This window comes from Hemiscyllium ocellatum, chromosome 9, assembly GCF_020745735.1.
Source record: "Hemiscyllium ocellatum isolate sHemOce1 chromosome 9, sHemOce1.pat.X.cur, whole genome shotgun sequence".
Classification (NCBI taxonomy): domain Eukaryota; kingdom Metazoa; phylum Chordata; class Chondrichthyes; order Orectolobiformes; family Hemiscylliidae; genus Hemiscyllium; species Hemiscyllium ocellatum.
In genome coordinates this window covers 116,426,171-116,449,605 of record NC_083409.1, presented here as the reverse complement: position 1 = coordinate 116,449,605, position 23,435 = coordinate 116,426,171, and the positions used below count along the sequence as shown (strand labels likewise).

Genomic DNA, 23,435 nt, shown 5'->3' with positions numbered 1-23,435 from the left:
ACAGATACACAATCCTCTGAGAGAAGAAATTCCTCCGCATTTCTGTCTTAAGTGTACACCTCATTCTGAGGTCCTCCTCTGGTTCTAGACTCTCCCACGATCTCTCTGCATCCACCTTGACAAATCCTCTAATAATTTTGATGCTTTGATAAGGTCACCTTTCATTCTTCTATAGTCCAATGTGTATAGGCCTAATCTGCTCAATATTACTCATATGATTCTCTCCATACTTGGTCTCAGCCAAGTGAACCTTCTTTGGACTGGCCCCATTGCTAGTATATCTTTCATTAGATAAGGGGCTAAAAACTATTCACAGAATTCCAAATGTGGTCTGACAAGTATCATGTAGTTTTAATAAATCCTCCCTAATTTTATTTTTCATTTCTTTTGAAATAAATCCCAAAATTCCATTTACCTTACTCATTACCCACTGAACATGGTTTTAGATTAGATTAGATTACTTACAGTGTGGAAATAGGCCCTTCGGCCCAACAAGTCCACACCGACCCGCTGAAGCGTATACCACCCAGATCCATACTCCTACATAGAACATAGAACATAGAAAAATACAGCGCAGTACAGGCCCTTCGGCCCTCGATGTTGCGCCGACCAAAGCCTACCTAACCTACACTAGCCCAATAACCTCCATATGCTTATCCAATGCCCGCTTGAATGACCATAAAGAGGGAGAGTTCACCACTGCTACTGGCAGGGCATTCCATGAACTCACAACCCGCTGAGTAAAGAATCTACCCCTAACATCTGTCCTATACCTACCACCCCTTAATTTAAAGCTGTGTCCCCTAGTAACAGCTGATTCCATTAGCGGAAAAAGGTTCTCAGTGTCTACCCTATCTAAACCCCTAATCATCTTGTACACCTCTATCAAATCTCCCCTAAACCTTCTTTTCTCCAATGAGAACAGCCCCAAGTGCCTCAGCCTTTCCTCATACGATCTTCCTACCATGCCAGGCAACATTCTGGTAAACCTCCTCTGCACTCGTTCCAATGCCTCCACATCCTTCCTATAGTATGGCGACCAAAACTGCACACAATACTCCAGATGAGGCCGCAACAGAGTCTTATACAACTGCAACATGACCTCAGGACTCTGGAACTCAATTCCTCTACCAATAAAGCCCAGTACACCATATGCCTTCTTCACAGCACTACATTTACCCCTTCAGCTAACACTACAGGCAATTTAGCATAGCCAATTCACCTAACCTGTACGTTTTTGGATTGTGGGAGGAAACCCATGCAGACACGGGGAGATTGTGCAAATTCCACACACAGAGTCGCCTGAGGCGGGAATTGAACCCGGGTCTCTGGCGCTGTGAGGCAGCAGTGCTAACCACTGTGCCACCGTGCTGCCCATGAATTTGGATACTAACTTTTTGTGATTCATGCACAAGAGACTCACAACTTACTCTGTTCTGAAGCTTTTTGTTGTCTTCCTTAAATACTATGTAGCTCCTGTATTCTTCTGGCCAAAATGCATAAACTCATATTTCTCACATTATATTCCATCTGGCAGGATTTTGACTACTCCCTTAACTGATCTCAATCTATTGCAGATTGTTTGTGTCATCTTGATAATTTGGCTTTGCATCTATCACCCCTCAGCCTCTGATGCTCCAGGAAAAACAGCCCCAGCCTGTTCAGCCTCTCCCTATAGCTCAAATCCTCCAACCCTGGCAACATCCTTGTCAATCTTTTCTGAACCCTTTCAAGTTTCACAACACCTTTCCAATAGGAAGAAGATCAAAATTGCACGCAATTTTCCAACAGTGGCCTAACCAATGTCCTGCAAGCCGCAATATGACCTCCCGACTCCGGTATTCAATACTCTGACCAATAAAGGAAAGCATACCAAATGCTGCCTTCATTATCCTATCTACCTGCGACTCCACTTTCAAGGAGCTATGAACCTGCACTCCAAGGTTTCTTTGTTCAGCAACACTCCCTAGGACCTTACCATTAAGTACTTAAGTCCTGCTAAGATTTACTTTCCCAAAATGCAGCACCTCGCATTTATCTGAATTAAACTCCATCTGCCACTTCTCAGCCCATTGGCCCATCTGGTCCAGATCCTGTTGTAATCTGAGGTAACTCTTTTTGCTGTCCACTACACCTCCAATTTTGGTGTCATCTGTAAACTTACTAACTCTCCCTCTTATGCTCGCATCCAAATCATTTATGTAAATGACAAAAAGTAGAGGATCCAGCACTGATCCTTGTGGCACTCCACTGGTCACAGGCCTCCAGTCTGAAAAACAACCTTCCACCACCACCCTCTGTCTTCTACCTTTGAGCCAGTTCTGTATCCAAATGGTTAGTTCTCCCTGTATCCCATGAGATCTAATCTTGCTAATCAGTCTCCCATGGGGAACCTTGTCGAACGCCTTACTGAAGTCCATATAGATCACATCTACTGCTCTGCCCTCATCAATCCTCTTTGTTACTCCTTCAAAAAACAGGATGTCAGCATGAAAATGCCCTCTCCTTGCCTCTTTTCCTAACTTTGTCTTTTATTCAATTCTGATGAAGAGTCAGCTGTCTTCAAAGGTTAACACTGCTTTCTTTCCAGAGATGCTGCTAGTTTCTTCAGAAATTTCTTTTTTGGTTTCTGTCTTCTATTAATATAAAAGAACAAGGACAAAACAGAAATACAGCACAGGAACAGACCCTTCAGCTCTACAAGCCTGTGTGATCATCATGCCCTAACTAAACCAAAAAACAAACTTTCTGTGCTTATTTGGTGCTTATCCATCTATTCCCTCTGAATTCATGTAACCATCCAGATACTTCTTAAATGTTGCCAATGCGCTTACTTCCACCACCTCTTCTGACAGTGTGTTCCATGCTCCTACCACTCCGTGTGAAAAACTTCCCTTGCACATAGCCCTTAAACTTTCCCTCCTCATCTTGAACCTATGCCCTCTTAATTGAAGCTTCAACCCTGAGAAAATAAAAACCTCTAACTATCCACCCTATTTATATCTCTATATTTTGTAGACCTCTATCAGGTCCCCTTCAGCTGCCATCTTTCCAAGGAAAACAATGGAGCCTTTTTAACCTTTCCTCATTGCAAATGCCCTTGAGACCAAGCAACATCCTGGTGAACTTTCTCTGCACGCTTGTCAAAGCTTCTATGTCTTTCTGGTAATATGATGACTAAAACTGCACACAATGCCCCAAATGTGGCCTGAGAAGGGTTTTATAAAACTGCAACATGGTTTGCCAACTCTTGTATTCCACACCCAGGCTGATGAAGGCAAGCATGCCATATACTTTCTGAATCACCTTGGCCAACAGTATTGTCACTTTTAGGGAACTGTGGATATGCACACCTAAATCCATCTGTATGCTAATGTTCCTAAGGGTTCTGCCATTTATAATACAATGCCCACCTAAATTCGATCCTCCAAAATGCATCACCTCACATTTGTCTGGACTAAACTCCATCTGCCATTTCTGTACCCACGTTGCCAATGTATCTGCATCTTGTATCCTTTCACAATTGTCAGCATTGTCAGCAACTCCACCAAACTTTGTGTCATCTGTAAACTTACTACACATTTTCCTCCAGATCATTTATGCACTACAAACAACAGAGGACCTAAGACCGAACCCTGTGGAACACCCTAGTTACCTGTCTCCATTCCGAAAAACACCCTTTCACCACTACCCTTTTCTTCTTTGACCAAGCCAGTTTTGTGTCCATCTAACCAGTCCTCTCCAAGTTTCATGTGATTTGAGTTTTTGTACTAAGTTGCCATGTGGAACTTTATCAAATGCCTTACTAAAGTTCGTCTACAGCCCTTCTGACATCAATTATCTTTGTCACCTCTTCAAAAAATTTGATCAGGTTAGTGAAACATGACCTTCCCTCTACAAAACTATGCTGCATATCACTGACTAGCCCATTTTCTTCCAATGTGCATATATCTTGCCCTTCAGTATCTTCTCCAAAGGCTTCCCCACCACAGATGTCAGGCTCACCAGCTTATAATTTCCTGGAGTATGCTTTCTTCCTTTCTTAAACAAGGGAACTTAATCGCCAGTCATAGAGTCATAGAGATGGACAATGACCTTTCAGTCCAACTCAGGTTGTCAGCGCTCCGAAAACTAGTGCTTTCAATTAAACCTGTTGGACTATAAAGTGGTGTTGTGTGATTTTTAACTTGTATACCTCAGTCCAGCACCAGCACCTTCAAATTGTTAAATTACGAAGTGGACTCAAAGTGCTCCTAATTTTTATGTTCCTACATTCATATCTAGAACCTGAGTTTTTATTATTTTCTCAATAATAGCTTAATGTTATCCACGTTAAACTCCATCTACAAGATTCCAGACATTTCACCCAGCCTGTCAATATTGATCTGTAAACTATTTCCTCATCATTGCCTGCTTTCTCACTATTATAGCATCATTTGCGAATTTTGCTGTTACATTCTGTCCTGTTTGCAGATCAATTACATAGATTGCAAATAATTGAGGTCCGAGAGCTGAATTCTGCGGCACCCCACTAGTTACAGTTCACCATCCAGAGGAGAACCCATTTATCCCAACTCTCTGCTTTCTATCAATCGGCCAATCCTCTATCCAAGCCAATATTCAACCTTTAACCCTCTGGGATCTAACCTTCAGGATCAGTATTTTCTGAGGCACTATGTCAAATGCCTTCTCAAAGTCTAGATATACCACATCCACCAGATCCTCATTACCTACCTTGCTGATTACATCTTAAAAGAACTCCAGCAAGTTTGTCAAGCATGAAACTGTGCTGACACTGGTGAATTGAGTTCCATTTTTCCAAGTGGTCAGTTATCTCCTCCTTTATGGTCAACTCCAGCAACTTCCCCATTACAGAGGTCAAAATAACTGGTCTATACTTTCCACTTTTTGTCTATCTCCTTTTTTGAATAAGGATGTCACATCAGCATGTTTCCAATCCACTGGCACCTTTCCAGAATCCAGGAAATTTTGGAAAATCATAACCAATGCTTCCACTATTTTGCTTTAATATCATAGGGTGTTGGTCATCAGGCCCCAGGAACTTATCTGACTTAATTGAAAACATCAATTTTCTTAATATCTTTTCCTATGTTACAGTAATTTCACCAAGTCTCGCTGTAGTAATTGCAGTGTTTGGGAAGAAATTATCATCCTCCACAATGAAAACAGAGACATAGTATTGGTTTGTGCCTCTGCCATTTCTGAGTTTCCCATTATTACCTAGCCATTTTCATCCTCTAGAGGGCCAACATATACTTTCACTTCTCTTTTATATACTTACAGAAGCTTTTGGTGTCAGGGCTTATGTTTTATGCTCGTTTTCTTTCAAAGTTCATCTTCGCTTATTTTCATTTCATTTTTAGTATTTCCCTGAGCATTTGCCACTGTTCTTCAACTGTCCTCCCTTTAATATTTTTGCCAAATCCACCTAGGCTAACTCCTTCTTCAGACCTATACAATTACCTTTGCCTAATGCTAAAACTCTTGTATGCGACTCTGTCTTCATTGTTTCAATCCAAATGTAGGAGGTTTGCTCAGTAAGTTTGTAGATGACATGTAAATTGGTGACATAGTAAATTATGAGGAGGAATGCCCTAGACTACAGCCTGACATGGATGGGTTGGGCAAATAGAATTTATTCTTGAAAAATGTGAAATGATATATTTTGGGAGAACAAATAAGGCAAGGATATAGAATAGTAATTTATTGTCACTTCAGTTCAGAGAATGAGAGGGACATTGATGTGGATATCCACCCTATTTTCCCTGCTAGTTCACCAGTGCTCATTTGTTCAAGATTATATTCTGTGATGTGAGTTTTGCAAGCAGTTTGGGCACAGTCAGTGCCTTGCCTGTTGCAAGGACATGGTGTCTGATATGGTGTCAATGCAATGTTAGGGGTTTACGTCACAAAGACTAACAGACTGTATTGAATTGCATGTACCTTCAACTGTTTGCAATGGGCAAGGGATGAATGATATACCTTACAAGTAGCCCGTGTTTGCAAAACACAAAGCACAGTAAGCTGTGATTCTGCAATTGTGCAACTATGAATGATTCTTAAGATTAATTTAGGATTGTCATTTTGGCTTGTTGTGGAAGGCACTTGCATGTACTGGAAGCTATTTTGATACACAGATCGCTGTTCTTTGCAAATAGGAAGAACATGTACACACATCACATCTGTTCCAATGAACAAAACAGACGGCAGCTATTCCCTTATCCATTCAAAATGGCAACACCTTAAACACCTGATTTAAATTTAAACATAACTTGGAAGTTAACTGCCAGTCATCATATAATTGGTACATTCTACACGGCATCGTTTCTATTGATCAGATTTCACTTGCCAACATTAGCACTTTCTTCTCATTAAGTATAAAATTTGTTCCCCCTCAAATGTATATCCTTGATCATGTCTTGATAAGTACAATATAAAGCTTTGACAAAATGCATCATTTTTTCAACATGCTTAAGTTCTGTAAATCAATTACTGTAATATTGCAGGATGCATCTGATACATGGTAAAGAAAATGCATGACCTGGATTGCATTTGAATTCTAGGGCCTTGAGTGACCTACTTGAGGACTCTCTCGAATTCCTGTCGTTCCTTAGTTGCCTGCACAGCCAGGAAACGCTGCTTGTGCCGAATTTGATCTGAGCGAGACTTCTTCAGCATTGCTGTTACCTCTGCTTTTTTCCGCTCGTCCTCTAATTCCTTCCTGCGCCATTCCCGTTCTGCAGCTTCCTGGCTTCTTTTTGCCCGTAGAGCATCCTACGAAAGAGAGAATAAGGGAAACAAAAGCTGAGAGAGTGTCTCAGTGTGGATTTGTTCACGTAACGGTGTGTCACAATTGTCTCTCAGGGGGACACCAATACACAGACTAGTATCTAAAGGCTCTCTATTTCTCTCAGACAGACATTTCCACCCTGACTCTGAATGCTTTCAAGAAAGAGTTAGATATAGTTCAGTAGATATGGCATAAAAATGAGTACAGGGTTCTGAGTAGGATGACCAGCTAAAATCAGACTGAATAGCAGAACAGGTTCAAAGAGCTGTATAGACCACTCCTGGTCCTATTCGCTATGTTTTGATTTTGCTGTATTTTTGATTGTGAACTGATATAGGAAAATGGACTGTTTTTAAAATCAAAGATTGAAGAAAGGATTGCTGCACTTTTTAATAGCAGTTAGCTGACACTCATTGTAAATGCTGTTTGTCCATTTGCATATACAAGCAGTGAGGAAAGGACTACAGGAGCTAGAGGGTATGCACAAAATAAAGTTTGTCTAAAAATAAGTAGCTGAGTAGCCTGTCCAGTGGTGACCACTTGTTGAAGACAACAGCTCTTTACCTGTCAACAAATATATACCTGGTTCTCAAGTAGCCGAACAAATTATGGGTGTGAATGTTTGCCCAAAAGCAATTAGATTGCTAAAATGGAAGGAGGAACTGACCTTTTCTCTGCAGTAAACAATTAAGTCAACTTTGCATGCTAATCGGTATTCCATTTTGGAAGCTACTGAAAACAATAGTCGCTCAGGGAAGTGCAGCCAGAGCCAAGCCCAATACACCATGGATGACCCAACTGTACAGGGAAGGAGCAAAGAATATAATGGCAATAGTCATATGAGATTCCACAGTCAGAGGATCAGACAAGAGTTTTTGTAGCAGCAAACATGACTCCAAGATGATGTGCTGCCTCCTTGGTGCCAGTGTCAATGGTGGCATAAAGCAGTCATCCAATATCCTTCTGAAGGAGGGAGGCCAGCTAGACATCATGCCCACATTGGTACTAATGACATAAATAGAAGAGTATGAGGTCCTGAAGAAAAATCTCAGAAAGTTAGGAAGGATGGAAATTAAAAAATGGGATTCCAGAAGCAGTAATCTGAGGATCATTCCTAGTGCCACATGCTAGTATGCATAAGAATAGAAGAATTCATTGTTCACATTTGTTGTGTGACAGCAGGCATAGGAAGGAGAGCATCAGATTTCTAAAGAATTTGCATTGGTTCTGGGGCAGGCGGAACCTGTACAAACTAAATGGGGCTACAACTTAATGGGTTTGGCACTCAAAACTCATGGAGATTTGCTACAACTGTTGGGGTGGATTTATACCAACTGCTCAAGGAGATTAAACCTGAGAGAGAACCCAAACTGGAAGGAAGTCAAGCTGGTAAAAGAAAGTTAAAAAGATACTTAGGAGACAGGGAGATAGGACAAATAAAACTGAACATCAAGTAAGCTTCAGACTGAAGTCAAAAAGATATCAAACGTGGAAAATTCAAGGGCACTCTACCTGAAAGCACACAACATTTGCAACAAGATAAATAATTTAAAGACACAAATAGAGATACAAATAAATATGATATATTTGCTACTGTAAAATCATAGCTGCCTGGTGATTAGAACTGGGAACTGAATATACAAGGATATTTAATGTTTAGGAAGGACAGACAAGAAGGAAAGAAAGGGTAGTAATATTGATAGTAACGGAGTGCTTGAGTACATTAGGGAGCACATAGACAGCCCAAACCAATTCGGCACTAAAGCTGTGGAGGACAAGTTTCCGCAGTGTATTGGGCATGGTTTTCTGTAGCAGTACTTAAAGAAGCTAATTGGAAGACATGCTATTTTAGAGCTAGTATTGAGTAATGACGAATGGTTAATTAACAATTTAGTTACAAAATAATCTTTAGCAATGAATGACTACATTTTATAGAATTTCACATTTTGTTTAAAAGTGAGGAAATTCAATCTGAAGTAAAGATTTACATGAGAAAAATATGAAAGCGTAAGGCATAAATTGGCTGGAGTGGATTGGAAAAAATACATTAAAAGGCATGACTTTAAGACATATTGATGATTTGCAACAACCAAACATTCTTTTAAGGTCCAAAAACTGAAAGGTCAGTCAACTGTGACCAACAGAGGAAACTCAGGATGTCATAGGAGTTAAGGAAAAGACTTTTATATTTTTCAGAAATAGCAGCAACTCTGAGGATTTGGAGCTATATGGAACATAAAGTAGGACTACAAAACTGATAAGGAAAGAGGATGTACACATGAATGCAATCTAACAAAAAAGCAACAAAAAAGATTGTAAAACATTATCTAAGAATGTAAAAAAGAAACATTTGGCTAAACCGGATGTGAGTCCATTAAAGAGAGAGTCAGGAGGATCTATGATGGGGAATGAAGAACTGGCACAGAAGCTAAAATATTATTTTCTGTCTGTTTTCAACTTGAAGATACAAGCAATTTCCAAAAATTAGAAGATCCAAGCAACTAGGAAGAATGAGAAGCTGGAGGAAATTAATATTAGTAGTAATATTAATGGGGCTTGATAAATCCAAAATATGTAATGGCCTTCATCCCAGAAAGTTGAATAAAGTGGCTATTGCGTGTTGATACATTGGTTATCATCTTCCAAAGTTCTATACAGTCTTGGAAGTAAATGCCACAAGAAAGGAGCAGGAGAGAAGGAAAAGGGGAACTAGAAACTTGTTAACCTTACATCAGTACTGGGGACAATGCTGGAACTTATTATAAAGGATGAGATAAACAGACACCTGGCAGATTATAATCTGATTGGGCATAATCAGCATAGATTTGTGAAAGAGAAATCATATCTAAGCAAGGTGTTAGGGCTTTTTGAGGATGTTATAAAGTTGGTAAAGGAGAGTTGACAGATATAGCACACTTAGATTTCCAAAAGGATTTTGATGAAATCTCCCACAGGAAACTGGTTAGAAAAAGATACAGCATTTGGATAGTATGTAATGTGCTGACCATGGATTAATGTTCAGCTAACAGACAGAATACAGGGAACTTGCAGGTGGTGGTGCTCCCATGTATCTGCTGTGCTTATTCTTCTAATTGGAAGTGGCTGTGGGATTTGAAGGTGTAATAAGGAAATCTGGAGAATTTCTACAGTACACCTAATACAGTACACACTGCTGCTACTGACTGCCAGTAATGGAGGGAGTGCATGTTTGTGGGTGTGCTCCCAATCAAGTGTGTCCTGGAAGATGTCAAGCTTTTTTTTAGATTAGATTACTTACAGTGTGGAAATAGGCCTTTCGGCCCAACAAGTCTACACTGACTCGCCAAAGCGTAACCCACCCAGACCCATTCCCCTACATTTACCCCTTCACCTAACACTATGGGCAATTAAGCATGGCTAATTCACCTAACCTGCACACTTTTGGATTGTGAGAGGAAACCGGAGCACCCGGAGGAAACCCACGCAGACACGGGGAGAATGTGCAAACTCCACACAGAGAGTCACCTGAGGCGGGAATTGAACTAGGGTCTCTGGCGTTGTGAGGCAGCAGTGCTAACCACTGTGCCACCGTGCCGCTCCCGAGTGTTTTTGGAGGTACACTCTTCCAGGCAAGTGGGGAGCATTGACGTTTGGTATGCTTTCCTTTATTGGTCAGAGCATTGAGTATAGAAGTTGGGAGGTCATGTTGCGGCTGTACGGGATATTGGTTAGGCCACTTTTGAAATATAGCGTGCAATTCTGGTCTCCTTCCTATCGGAAGGATGTTGTGAAACGTGAATGGTTCAGAAAAGATTTACAAGGATGTTGCCAGGATTTGAGGACTTGAGCTATAGGGAGAGGCTGAAAAGGCTGAGGCTGTTTTCCCTGGAATGACAGAGGCAGAGGGGTGACCTGATAGAGGTTTACAAAATCATGAGAGGAATGATTAGGATAAATAGACAAAGTCTTTTACCTGGGGTTGGGGAATCCAGAACTAGAGAGCATAGGTTTAGGGTGAGATGGGAAAGATATAAAAGGGATCCAAGGGGCAACTTTTTCATGCACAGGGTGGCGCATGTATGGGTATGAGCTGCCAGAGGAAGTGGTGGAGGCTGGTACAATTGCAGCATTTAAAAGGCATCTGGATGGAGGAAGGGTTTAGAGGGATATGGGCCAAGTGCTGGCAAATGGGACTAGATTAGGTTAGGATATCTAGTCAGCATGGACGAGTTGGATCAAAGGATATTTCCATGCTGTATATCTCTATGACTCCATGACTTAAGCCTTATAGATGGTGAGCTACATGCTACTGTATTCCTAGCCTCTGACCTGCTCTTGTAACTGCTGTATTTATATTGTGAGTTCAGTTGAGTTTATGTTCAATTCTAACTCCCAGGGGACTCAGTGATGGTATTGAATGTCAAGAGGTGGTGTTCAGTTTATCTTTTATTGGAGATGGTCATTGCCTGGCATTTGTGTGGTGCAAGTGTTACTTGCCACTTGTCTGGATATTGTCCAGATCCTATTGCATTTGAACATGGCCAAGTTTGCATATGCCACAAAACAGGGTGGAAGGATGAACTGTGAGGATGATGCAGAAATGCTTCAGTGTGATTTGGACAAGTCGAGTCAGTGGACAAATGCATAGTAGATGAAGAATAAAACTGATAAATGTGAGAACATCTACTTTGCGAGCAAGAACGGCACGGTGGCACAGTGGTTAGCACTGCTGCCTCACAGCGCCTGTAGACCCGGGTTCAATTCCCGACTCAGGCGACTGACTGTGTGGATTAGATTAGACTTAGATTAGACTTACAGTGTGGAAACAGGCCCTTCGGCCCAACAAGTCCACACCGACCCGCCGAAGCGCAACCCACCCATACCCCTACATTTACCCCTTACCTAACACTACGGGCAATTTAGCATGGCCAATTCACCTGACCCGCACATCTTTGTGACTGTGGGAGGAAACCGGAGCACCCGGAGGAAACCCACGCAGACACGGGGAGAACGTGCAAACTCCACACAGTCAGTCGCCTGAGTCGGGAATTGAACCCGGGTCTACAGGCGCTATGAGGCAGCAGTGCTAACCACTGTGCCACCGTGCCGCCCACTAGTGGAGTTTGCACGTTCTCCCCGTGTCTGCGTGGGTTTCCTCCGGGTGCTCCGGTTTCCTCCCACAGTCCAAAGATGTGCGGGTCAGGTGAATTGGCCAAGCTAAATTGCCCGTAGTGTTAGGTAAGGGGTAAATGTAGGGGTATGGGTGGGTTGCGCTTCGGCGGGTCGGTGTGGACTTGTTGGGCCGAAGGGCCTGTTTCCACACTGTAAGTCTAATCTAATCTAAAAAACAGGAACGCGGCTTATTATATGACAGGCAATTAATTGGGGAAGGCACGAAGACATAGATGCCCTTGCACACCAGTCTGCAAAAATATGCATGCAGGTACAGCAGGCCGTAAAGGAGGCAAATGCTATGATGACTTTCATAGCAAGAGGATTCAAGTACAGGAGCATGAGACCTGAGGATTGGGAGAAGTTTAAATTTCAGCAAAAGGAGGAGAAAGGGATTGATTAAGAGGGGGAAAATAAAGATTAAGAGTCAACTTGTAGGGAGCATTGGGATGTCTTGCTGCAATTGTTCAAGGCCATTGTGAGACCACACCTAGAGTATTGTGTGGAGTTTTGGTTTCCTTATTTGAAAAAGGATGTTCTGGCTAAGGAGGAAGTACAATGAAGGTATACCAGAACACTTCCTGGGATGGCAGGACTGATACACAAATAAAGATTGTGTCAAATAGGACTATATTCATTACAATTTGGAAGAATTCCAATAGGACTAGACAAGATAAATGCAGGAAGCTATTCTTGAAGACTGAGGAGTCCAGGACTAGGGCTCACAGTTTAAAGATGTAAGGGTAGGGTTTTAGGACTGAGATGAGCTGAAATTTCTTCACCCAGAGAATGGTGGAATTTTCTCCAATTGAAAGTAGTTGAAGACAAAATATTGAATATTTTCAATTGAACTTGGGATTAAAAGGATCAAAGTATATGGGGAGAAAGTGGAAACATGATACTGAGATGATCAGCTGTGATCATATTGAATGCACAGCAGGCTTGAATGGCCTATTCCTGCTCCTAGATTAGAGTAGTACTGGAAAAGCACAGCAGGTCAGGCAGCATCCGAGAAGCAGGAAAATTGACATTTCGGGCAAAAGCCCTTCATCAGGAATAGAGGCAGGGTGCCTGCAGAGTGGAGAGATAAATGAGAGGGGGGTGGGGGTGGGGAGAAAGTAGTATAGAGTACGAGAGGTGAATGGGGGTGGGGATGGAGGTGATAGGTCAGAGAGGAGGGTGGAGTGGATAGGGGTAAGAATAACAAACCTTGGATGACAAGACCAAAGGAGATTCTCGTCAAAAGGAAGATGGCAGCTTATGTAAGGTGGAAGAACCACAGATTTAGAGGATTACAGACTTATTAGAAAAGAGCTTAGAATTGGACTGAGGAGAGCCAGGAAGGGGCACAAAAAAGGGCTTGGCAGGAAGAATTAGGGAGAACCCAAAGGCATTTTACTCATACGTGAAGAATTAGAGAATGATCAGGGGTAGTGTTGGGAATTTGTGCATGGAGTCTGAGCAGATAGGGAAAGCCCTAAATGAGTTTTTTGCTTCGGTTTTCGCTAAGGAAAGAGACCTTGTTGTGATTGAGAACTTCGAGCAGCTGCGAAACAGGCTTGAACAGATCAAGATTGATGAAGTTGATGTGTTGTAAATTTTGGCAAACATTAAGATTGGTAAGTTCCCAAGGCCAGACCAGATTTATCCTAGGTTGCTCTGGGAAGCGAGAAAGGAGGTTGCTAAGCCTCTGGCAAAGATTTTTGCTTCCTCACTCTCCAGGGGAGCCATACCTGAGGACTGGAGGGAGGTGAATGTTGTTCCTCTTTTCAAGAAGGGGAATAGGGAAATCCCTGGCAATTACAGACCAGTCACTCTCACGCCTGTAGTCAGCAAGGTTTTGGAAAGAATTCTGAGGGATAGGATTCATGACTATTTGGAAAAGCATAGCGTGGTTAAAGGCAAACAGCATGGCTTTGTGAGGGGCAGGTCATGCCTCACAAATCTTATTGAGTTCTTTGAGGAGGTGATGAGATGGGTCAACAAAATTTGACAGTGGATGTGGTGTATGTGGACTTCAGCAAGGCATTTGATAAGGTCCCCCTGGTAGGCTCATTTGTAAAGTCAGGAGATATGAGATACAGGGAGATTTGGCTGTTTGGATTCAGAATTGGTTGGCTGACAGAAGGCAGAGTGGGTGTAGACGGAAAGTATTCTGTCTGGAGATCAGTGTTGAGTGGTGACCCACAGGGCTCTGTTCTTGGGCCTCTGCTCTTTGTAGCTTTTACAAATGACTTAGATGAGGAGGTTGAGGGGTGGGTTAATAAATTTGCCGATGACACAAATGTTGGAGGTACCATTGATAGTATTGAGGACTGTTGCAGGCTGTAACGTGACATAGACAGGATGTGGAGCTGGACTGAGAAATGGCAGATGGAGTTCAACCTGGATAAATACGAAGAGATGCATTTTGGAAGGTCGAACTTGAATGCTGAATATAGGATTAAAGACAGGATTCTTGGTAGTGTGGAGGGACAGAGGGATCTTGGTGTTCAAGTGCATAGATCCCTCAAAGTTGCCACCAACGTGGATAGGTTGTTTTAGATTAGATTCCCTACAGTGTGGAAACAGGCCCTTCAGCCCAACAAGTCCACACTGACCCTCTCAAGAGCAACCCACCCAGACCCATTCCTCTACATTTATCCCTGCACCTATGGGAAAGTTAGCATGGCCAATTCACCTAACCTGCACATCTTTGGACTGTGGGAGGAAACCGGAGCACCCGGAGGAAACCCACGCAGACACAGGGAGAATGTGCAAACTCCAAACAGACAGTTGCCCTGTGGGAGGATACGGTGTTTTGGCCTTCATTAACAGGGGGATCGAGTTTAAGAGCCACAAGGTTTTGCTACAGCTGTATAAGACTCTGATGTGACCACACTTGGAATATTGTGTCCAGTTCTGGACACCATATTGTAGGAAAGATACTAAGGCTTTGGACAGGGTGCAAAGAAGGTTTACCTGGATGCTGCCAGGACTGGAGGGCTTGTATTACGAAGAGAGGTTGACTAAGCTTGGACTTTTCTCTCTGGAGACAAGGAGGAAGAGAGGTGTTCTGATTAAGGTATACAAGGTAATGAGAGGCTTGGATAGAGTCAATAGCCAGAGACTTTTCTCCAGGGCAGATTGACTGGCACGTGGGGTTATCATTTTAAGATATTAGATTAGATTCCTTACAATATGGAAACAGGCCCTTTGGCCCAACAAGTCCACACGGACCCTCCGGAGAGCAACCCACCCAGACCCATTCCCCTACATTTGCCTCGACTAATGCACCTCACACTATGGGCAATTTAGCATATCTTTGGACTATGGGAGGAAACTGTAGCACTCGGAGGAAACCCACAGACACGGGGAGAATGTGCAAACTCCAAACAGACAGTTGCCCGAAGTGGGGATTGAGCCTGGGACCCTAACGCTGCGAGGCTGCAGTACTACCCACTGAGACACCATGCAGCCCCTTTATAGGAAGGGTTTGGAGGGATATGGCCAAATAGAACTAGATTTATTTAGGATATCTGGTTTATTAGGAGGAAAGTTTAGACAAGACATCAGAGGTGGGTTCTTTATGCAGAGTTGTGAATACATGGACTGCGTTGCCAGCGGTGGTGGTGGAAGCAGAGTCATTAGGGACATTTAAGTGACTGCTGGACATGCACATGGTTAAATTATTTTATTTTAGGTTTGGAATAATCCTCAACCAGTTAGTCTGACTGCAGTGGTGGGAAAAGTGCTGGAGTCAATTATAAAGGACAAGATTACAACACATCTGGATAACAGTAACAGTAACAGAATAGGTCAGAGTCAGCATGGATTTATGAAGGGGAAATCATGCTTGACTAATCTTCTGGAATTTTTTGATAATTTTTTTGTGGGTGGCACGGTGGCACAGTGGTTAGCACTGCTCCATCACAGTGCCAGAGAACCGGGTTCAATTCCCGCCTCAGGCGACTGACTGTGTGGAGTTTGCACGTTCTCCCCGTGTCTGCATGGATTTCCTCCGGGTGCTCCGGTTTCCTCCCACAGTCCAAAGATGTGCGGGTCAGGCGAATTGGCCATACTAAATTGCCCGTAGTGTTAGGTAAGGGGTAAATGTAGGGGTATGGGTGGGTTGCGCTTCGGCGGGTTGGTGTGGACTTGTTGGGCCGAAGGGCCTGTTTCCACACTGTAAGTAATCTAATCTAATCTAATGTAATTCTGAAGATGGACAAGAGAGATCCAGTGGATGTAGTGCACCTGGACTTTCAGAAAGCCTTTGATAAAGTCCCCCATAGGAGGTAAGTGAGCACAATTAGGGCACATGGTATTAGGGGCAAAATACTGACATGGATTGAAAATTGGTTGGCTGACAGGAAACTACTGGCTCCCTTTTGGAATGGCAGGCGGTGACCAGTGGTGTGCCGCAGGGATCAGTGCTGGGACCGCAGCTTTTTACAATATATATTAATGATATAGATAGATGAAGGTATTAAAAGTAATATTAGAAAATTTGCTGACGACACAAAGCTGGGTGGCAGGGTGAAATGTGAGGAGGATGTTAGGAGATTACAGGGTGACCTGGACAGGCTAGGTGAGTGGACGGATGCATGGCAGATGCAGTTTAATGTGGATAAATGTGTGGTTATCCACTTTGGTGGCAAGAACAGGAAGGCAGATTACTACCTAAATGGAGTCAAGTTAGGTAAAGGCGCAGTACAATGAGATCCAGGTGTTCTTGTACATCAGTCAATGAAAGCAAGCATGCAGGTACAGCAGGCAGTGAAGAAAGCTAATAGCATGCTAGCTTTCATAACAAGACGGATTGAGTATAGAAGCAAAGAGGTCCTTCTGCAGCTGTACAGGGCCCTGGTGAGACTGCACCTGGAATATTGTGCACAGTTCTGGTCTCCAAATTTGAGGAAAGACATTCTGGCTATTGAGGGAGTGCAGCGTAGGTCCACGAGGTCAATTCCTGGAATGGTGGGACTATCTTACGTTGAAAAATTGGAGCAACTGGGCTTGTATATGCTTGAGTTTAGAAGGCTGAGAGGAAATCTGATCGAGATGTATAAGATTATTAAAGGATTGGACACTTTGGAGGCTGGAAGCATGTTTCCACTGCTGGGGGAGTCCTGAACCAGAGGACACAGTTTAAAAATAAAGGGTTGGCCATTTAGAACAGAATTGAGAGCAACTATTTCACCCAGAGAGTGGTGGGTGTATGGAATGCTCTACCCCAGAAGGCTGTGGAGGCCAAGTCTCTGGATACTTTCAAGAAAGAGTTGGATAGAGCTCTTAAGGATAGTGGAATCAAGGATTATGGGGATAAGGCAGGAACAGGATACTGATTAGGAATGATCAGCCATGATCATAATGAATGGTGGTGCTGGCTCAAAAGGCAGAATGGCCTACTCCTGCACCTATTGTCTATTGTCTATAATGTATCCCATCCCCAATTGCTGATGGAGCTGTTCAGGACTTCGATTTCGCAAAGTTTTCTGGACTTTTCTCAATTTTGTCCCTATTTTGTGCAACCTCGCTGAGTCGGTGGATTTGTATTTTTTTGCGACAAGACGGGAGATTTGTTTTCACCACTGGCGGTGTTTGCTTCAGCTGCGAGCCGGAGTGGATAGGATTGCGCTGTGGTTATGGACGCCGGCAGTTTTGATTTTGATCCTTAAGGATTGTGTATTGACACCTTGAGCTGCTAGCGAGGCACTGCGGTAAGAAAGGTTGTGTTTGGAGACTTCTCCAAATTCCCCCGGCAGTTTGCAGCAGTTCCTCCCTGAGCTAAAAAGCAGGAGTCGGGAGCTGGTTTCCCTTGTATTTACCGGCTGTTGTGATACGCTGAGGCAAGATTGGGCTGAAAGAGACCACGTTGGACTCTGTGATTAATTTGGCAGCATTCACCTTGAGATGTTGGCTGGGATCCCGAGTTCTGGTGTCTCTGTCTCTGCTTCTCTATTGTTTTCTGTATTTTGCTTTGTTGCTTTGTCTTACAAAAAAGAAGACAAAGAACAAAGAAAATTTACAGCCCAGGAACAGGCCCTTCCGCCCTCCAGGCCTGTGCTGATCCAAATCCACTGTCTAAACCTATCGCCCAATTCCTAAACATCTGTATCCCTCTGCTCCCCATCTACTCATGTATCTGTCCAGACACACCTTAAATGAATCTACTGTGCCTGCCTCTACTACCTCTGCTGGTAACGCTTTCCAGGCACCTACCATCCTCTGTGTAAAGTACTTTCCACAGGTATCTCCCTTAAACTTCTCTCCTCTCACCTTGAATGCGTGACCATTCGTTACTGAATCCCTCACCCTAGGAAAAAGCTTACCTGTATCCACCCTGTCTATACCCTTCATGATTTTGTACAGCTCAATGAGGTTGCTCCTCAATTGCCTGTTTTAAAATAAAAACAATCCTAATCTACTCAACTTCTCTTCATAGCTAGCTCCTTCCATACCAGGCAACATCCTCGTAAACCTTCTCTGTACCCTCTCCAAAATGTCCATTTGGGGCGGCACGGTGGCACAGTGGTTAGCACTGCTGCCTCACAGCGCCTGAGACCCGGGTTCAATTCCCGACTCAGGCGACTGACTGTGTGGAGTTTGCACGTTCTCCCCGTGTCTGCGTGGGTTTCCTCCGGGTGCTCCGGTTTCCTCCCACAGTCCAAAGATGTGCGGGTCAGGTGAATTGGCCATGCTAAATTGCCCGTAGTGTTAGGTAGGGGTAAATGTAGGGGTCTGGGTGGGTTGCGCTTCTGCGGGTCGGTGTGGACTTGTTAGGCCGAAGGGCCTGTTTCCACACTGTAAGTCTAATCTAATCTAATCCTTTTGGTAATGTGGCGACCAGAACTGTACACAGTATTCTAAATGCACCCGAATGAAGTTTTTTACAATTTTAACATGACCTGCCAGCTCTTTTACTCAATATCCCATCCAATGGAAGCAAGCATACTATATGCCTTCTTGACCACTCTATCCACCTCTGCAGCCACCTCAGGGTACAATGGACCTGAACTCCCATCAACTTTTCCCAAGGTTCTTCCGTTTACAGTATAGTTCGCTCTCGAATTAGACCTTCCAAAATGCATCACCTCACATTTGCCTGGACTGAACTCCATCTGCCACTTCTCCACCCAACTCCAGTCTATCTAGATTCTCCTGTATTCTTTGACAGTCCACTATGCTTTCTGCTTCTCCACCAATTTTCGTGTCATTTGCAAACTTGCAGATCATACCAACAGTGTCCTCTTCCAGATCATTTATGTATATTACAAACAACAGTGGCCCCAGCACTGATCCCTGTGGAACACCACTGGTCACCTTTCTCCAATTCAACTACTGCTCTCTGTCTCCTGTCATTCAACCAGTTCTTTATTCACCTAGCTAGAATATCCTGCACACCATGTGACTTCACTTTCTCCATTAATTTACCATGGGGAACTTTATCAAACACTTTACTATAGTCCATGTATATGACATCAACAGCCCTTCCTTCATCTATCAACTTGGTGACTTCCTCAAAGAACTCTACTAAGTTGGTAAGGCACGATCTCCCCTGCACAAAACAATGTTGCCTATCACTGATAAGCCCATTCTCTTCCCAATATAAATAGATTTTATCCCTCAGTACCTTCTCCAGCAACTTTCCCACCACTGAAGTCAGGCTCACTGGTGTGTAGTTACCCAGAATATCCCTACTACCCTTCTTGTACAGGGGGACAACATTATAAACTCTTCAGTCTTCAGGCAATTCACCTGTGTTTAAGGATGCTACAAAGATATCTGTCAGGGCCCCAGCTATTTCTTCTCTCGCCTCCCTGAGCAACCAGTGATAGATCCCATCCGGTCCTGGGGATTTGTCCATCTGGACACAGGCATAAGTGGATGGGTTAGTAAGTTTGCAGATGATACTAACGTCGGTGGAGTGGTGGACAGTTTGGAAGAATGTTGCAGGTTGCAGGGGGACCTGGATAAACTGCAGAATTGGGCTGAGAGGTGGCAAATGGAGTTCAATGCAGCTAAATGTGAGGTGGTTCACTTTGGGAAGAATAACAGGAAGGCAGAGTATTGGGTCAATGGAAAAATTCTTGTTGGTGTGGATGTGCAGAGAGATCTTGGGATCATAGTCCATGTACATAGATCCCTGAAAGTTGCCACCCAGGTGGATAGTGCTATTAAGAAAACATACAGTGTGTTAGGTTTTATTGGTAGAGGGATTGAGTTCCAGAGCTGCAATATTATGCTGCAACTATACAAAACACTAGTGTGGCCGCACTTGGAGTATTGGTACGGTTCTGGATATCCCATTACAGGAAGGATGTGGAAGCATTGGAAAAGGTGCAGAGGAGATTTACCAGGATGTTGCCTGGTCTGGAAGGAACCTCTTATGAGGAAAGGCTGAGAGACTTGGGTCTGTTCTCATTGGAAAGAAGAAGGCTAAGAGGGAATTTAAGGGAGACATACAAGATGATTAGATAGGATGAACAGTGAAAATCTTTTTTCCGAGGATGATGACATCTGCTTATACAAAGGAGCATAGCTGCAAATTGAGGAGTGATAGATTGAAGATAGATGTTAGAGGCAAGTTCTTCACTAGAGAGTGGTAAAGGTGTGGAATGCCCTGCCTGCCAATACAGTTAACTCAGCCACTGTAATGGAAAATTATCCATTTACTGTGAAATTTAGAAGAGAATGCTTTTCTTCAATTCAATACTGTACTGAGCTTTGTAAAAGATGCTTGATGAAGGTTTGCAATTAGCTTATCTCTGTTTGAATTCTGTAAACATTCAACTCGACCTTGTGATAGTTAAACTCAGTGAAAGCTGAAGAACTGTTATGTCTAGGACCAGGAGATGAGAGGATAACAACTTGAGCTCTCCCAGTCTCTGCCCTTGACAGCGAGATAAGAAACAGTATAAGGCAAGTGTCTGAACAATGCTCAGTACTCCTTACATTGAGGCATCTGGCTTAGTGTAATGAGTCAATCCTGCAGGATTAAGAATAAAGCTCCTTTCTTTGCTCTTGCTAATAATTGAGTCATCTCCCCCAACAGCATCCAAAACAGTATACCTGTTTTGAAGGGAGATGATCACAGGGGATACCTGCACAGCCTTCCTACTCTTTCTCTGCCTTTTGGTCATCCACGCACTGTCTCCCTCAGTAATTCTAATCTGCAGTGTGACTAATTCACTAAAAGTGCTATCCACGACCTCCTCAGCATTGTGGACGCTCCACAATGAGTCCATCCGAAGCTCCAGAGACATCATGCGCTCAAACAAGAGCTGCAGCTGGACATACGTCTTACAAGTGTAAAAGTCAGGGGTGTCAGCCACGTCCCTGAGCTCCCACATCAAGCAAGGGGCATGTGCCATGGGTCTGAGGTCCCTTGCCATTGTAAGCCTTACTTTTAACTCAACTAACTAATACCAAACAATGCATTTAAATATATAAAAGAAAAGAAAAAATCCTTACCTTTTCTTCTGGTTACAGGAGGAGGGCAAGAGGGCGGGAAGGAGATACTACACGTGTCGTACCTCCAGTTTAGCCACTGTCCAAATATATACTGTTCACTTACCTTCCCGGCAACTTCCTGGTCCCAATGTCATCTCTGCTCTGTCTCTTGCTGCTCCCGGACAGGAAAAGGATTTGACTAACTGCTTTGTTTAACCAAACATTTCATATAGATCAATGGGATTGCAACTTTCCAAGATCAATGGTGACGGGCTTCCTCCAGGGATGAAGTTACCTCATCCTGCTGTGAAGGGCGGGCCACAACACCTGGAACTTTCACAAAGGACTCAGCAGTGCCACAGCAAATAATGTGAAGTGCAAGAATGAGGTCGGAGAACCGCGGGTACCACCGGGTACATTAGCCGACATTGTTTGGAGGGAAACAAGTGATAGTCATAAACACTACATTGGACAAACAGGCAGAAAACTAGCCACCAGGATACATGAACATCAACTAGCCACAAAACGACATGACTCTCTCTCACTAGTATCCTTACATATAAATAAGGAAGGACACCACTTCAACTGGGACAACATCCTAGGACAAGCCAAACAGAGACACGCACGAGAATTTCTAAAAGCATGGCATTCCAATCAGAACTCTATCAACAAACACATTGACTTAGACCCCATTTACTACCCCCTGAGCAAAAGAACAGGAAATGACATCACCACAGGAAATGACATCACCAACCCAAAGAAACTCAAACATATAAATAGAAAGCAGGAATCATCAGCAGTGCTTTGTCCGGAGGCCCACTGAAGACGTTACCTCGTATGGTGACGAAACATCTGAAAATGAACCTGACAGCTCAGCGAGCAAACTCACATCCAGAACCTCAACCTGAGCTACAAATCTTCTCAAAACTCACTAACTAAATAACATGGACACTCTTGGTCTTTTTGACTCTAAAAGTGATAAAGAGGCTTATCCTCGATTAGATTATTTCCCCTCTCAATCACAGGGTTATCCGGCACTGACAAACGAGTAATCAAATGTAGGTCTTGTGGGTGAGTACAGGCACTGGGAGTGAAACTGCCATGCAGTTTCCTCATGGCGGTTTGCGCCCCTGCAGCCCATCTTTGTTCCACAACGTCAACATCAGCCTTATGACGTTCCCCTGTTCCTCTAAGGCTTAGGGCTGCCATGGCGAGGGGGGGTGCAGCAGGCCACTTAGATACGCTTCTCCTGGTCCCATTTGAAAATCCTATTATGACAGTGGAGGTGTCAACCGCTCTGTTCCAGTTTTGGTGGATTCAGGGGCCACTCATTCTTCTGCACCTTCCTCTGTTGATCTACCCCTCAGTTCCGAATCTGTCTGTATTGTCGGTATCTCCGGTATTATTTTAATTGAGCCTCTCTCTGATACTTTCCCTATTATTGTTGGACATGTCACAGTTCCCGACTCAGCGATCATTTCACCCTCCTGTCTGGTTGCCTTGCTGAGTCGTGAGACCCTATGCAAACTGAACGCTTCCATTCATTGTTCCCCTAAGGTCCCATCTTAGAGATACCCAAGTCATGCTACGCTGTGCTATGTGCAACCATGACTGAGCCCCCACCATTACTCCCACTTGGCGCCTGGTGCTGTGCCACTGAACCGACTTGCTCATTTCTACACTTCCTCGTTCCACAACTGCGAGTCGCCCCTTCGTCCCCTCACGTTTCTTTTCTGTGTTGGATCCTTTGACAGGCCATCCCTTTAGGGATTTTCATTGCACCGCTGCCTGACTCTGCACTCCCGACCCATCATACTCTGCACTTGCTGACTCTCAGCTGAATATGGTTTTTGATATTGCTTTCATTGGTCTTTATTGTATTGGGCACCAGGGCTTTTCTGATGATGGTTCCCTTTCGACTCTGCAATCTCAGTTTTTCCGCTCTACTATGTCTCCTTTTATTCCCATTGTCCTTAAAAGCTCCTGGGCACTTAATGATTTAACTTCTATGTATGCGCATCTTCATTCACTTCCCTGT

The 23,435-nt window shown here is 43.6% G+C and overlaps 1 protein-coding gene across 1 annotated transcript in view; it reads right to left on the bottom strand.

The window, feature by feature from the left end:
• The window catches only part of LOC132818881 (cilia- and flagella-associated protein 45-like), a 120,493-nt gene that overhangs the window by 4,134 nt on the left and 92,924 nt on the right, over positions 1–23,435 (bottom strand). The window contains exon 10 of the mRNA XM_060830035.1: positions 6,602–6,795. Coding sequence (XP_060686018.1) covers positions 6,602–6,795 — 194 coding nt within the window. The remainder of the gene's footprint in view (positions 1–6,601; positions 6,796–23,435) is intronic.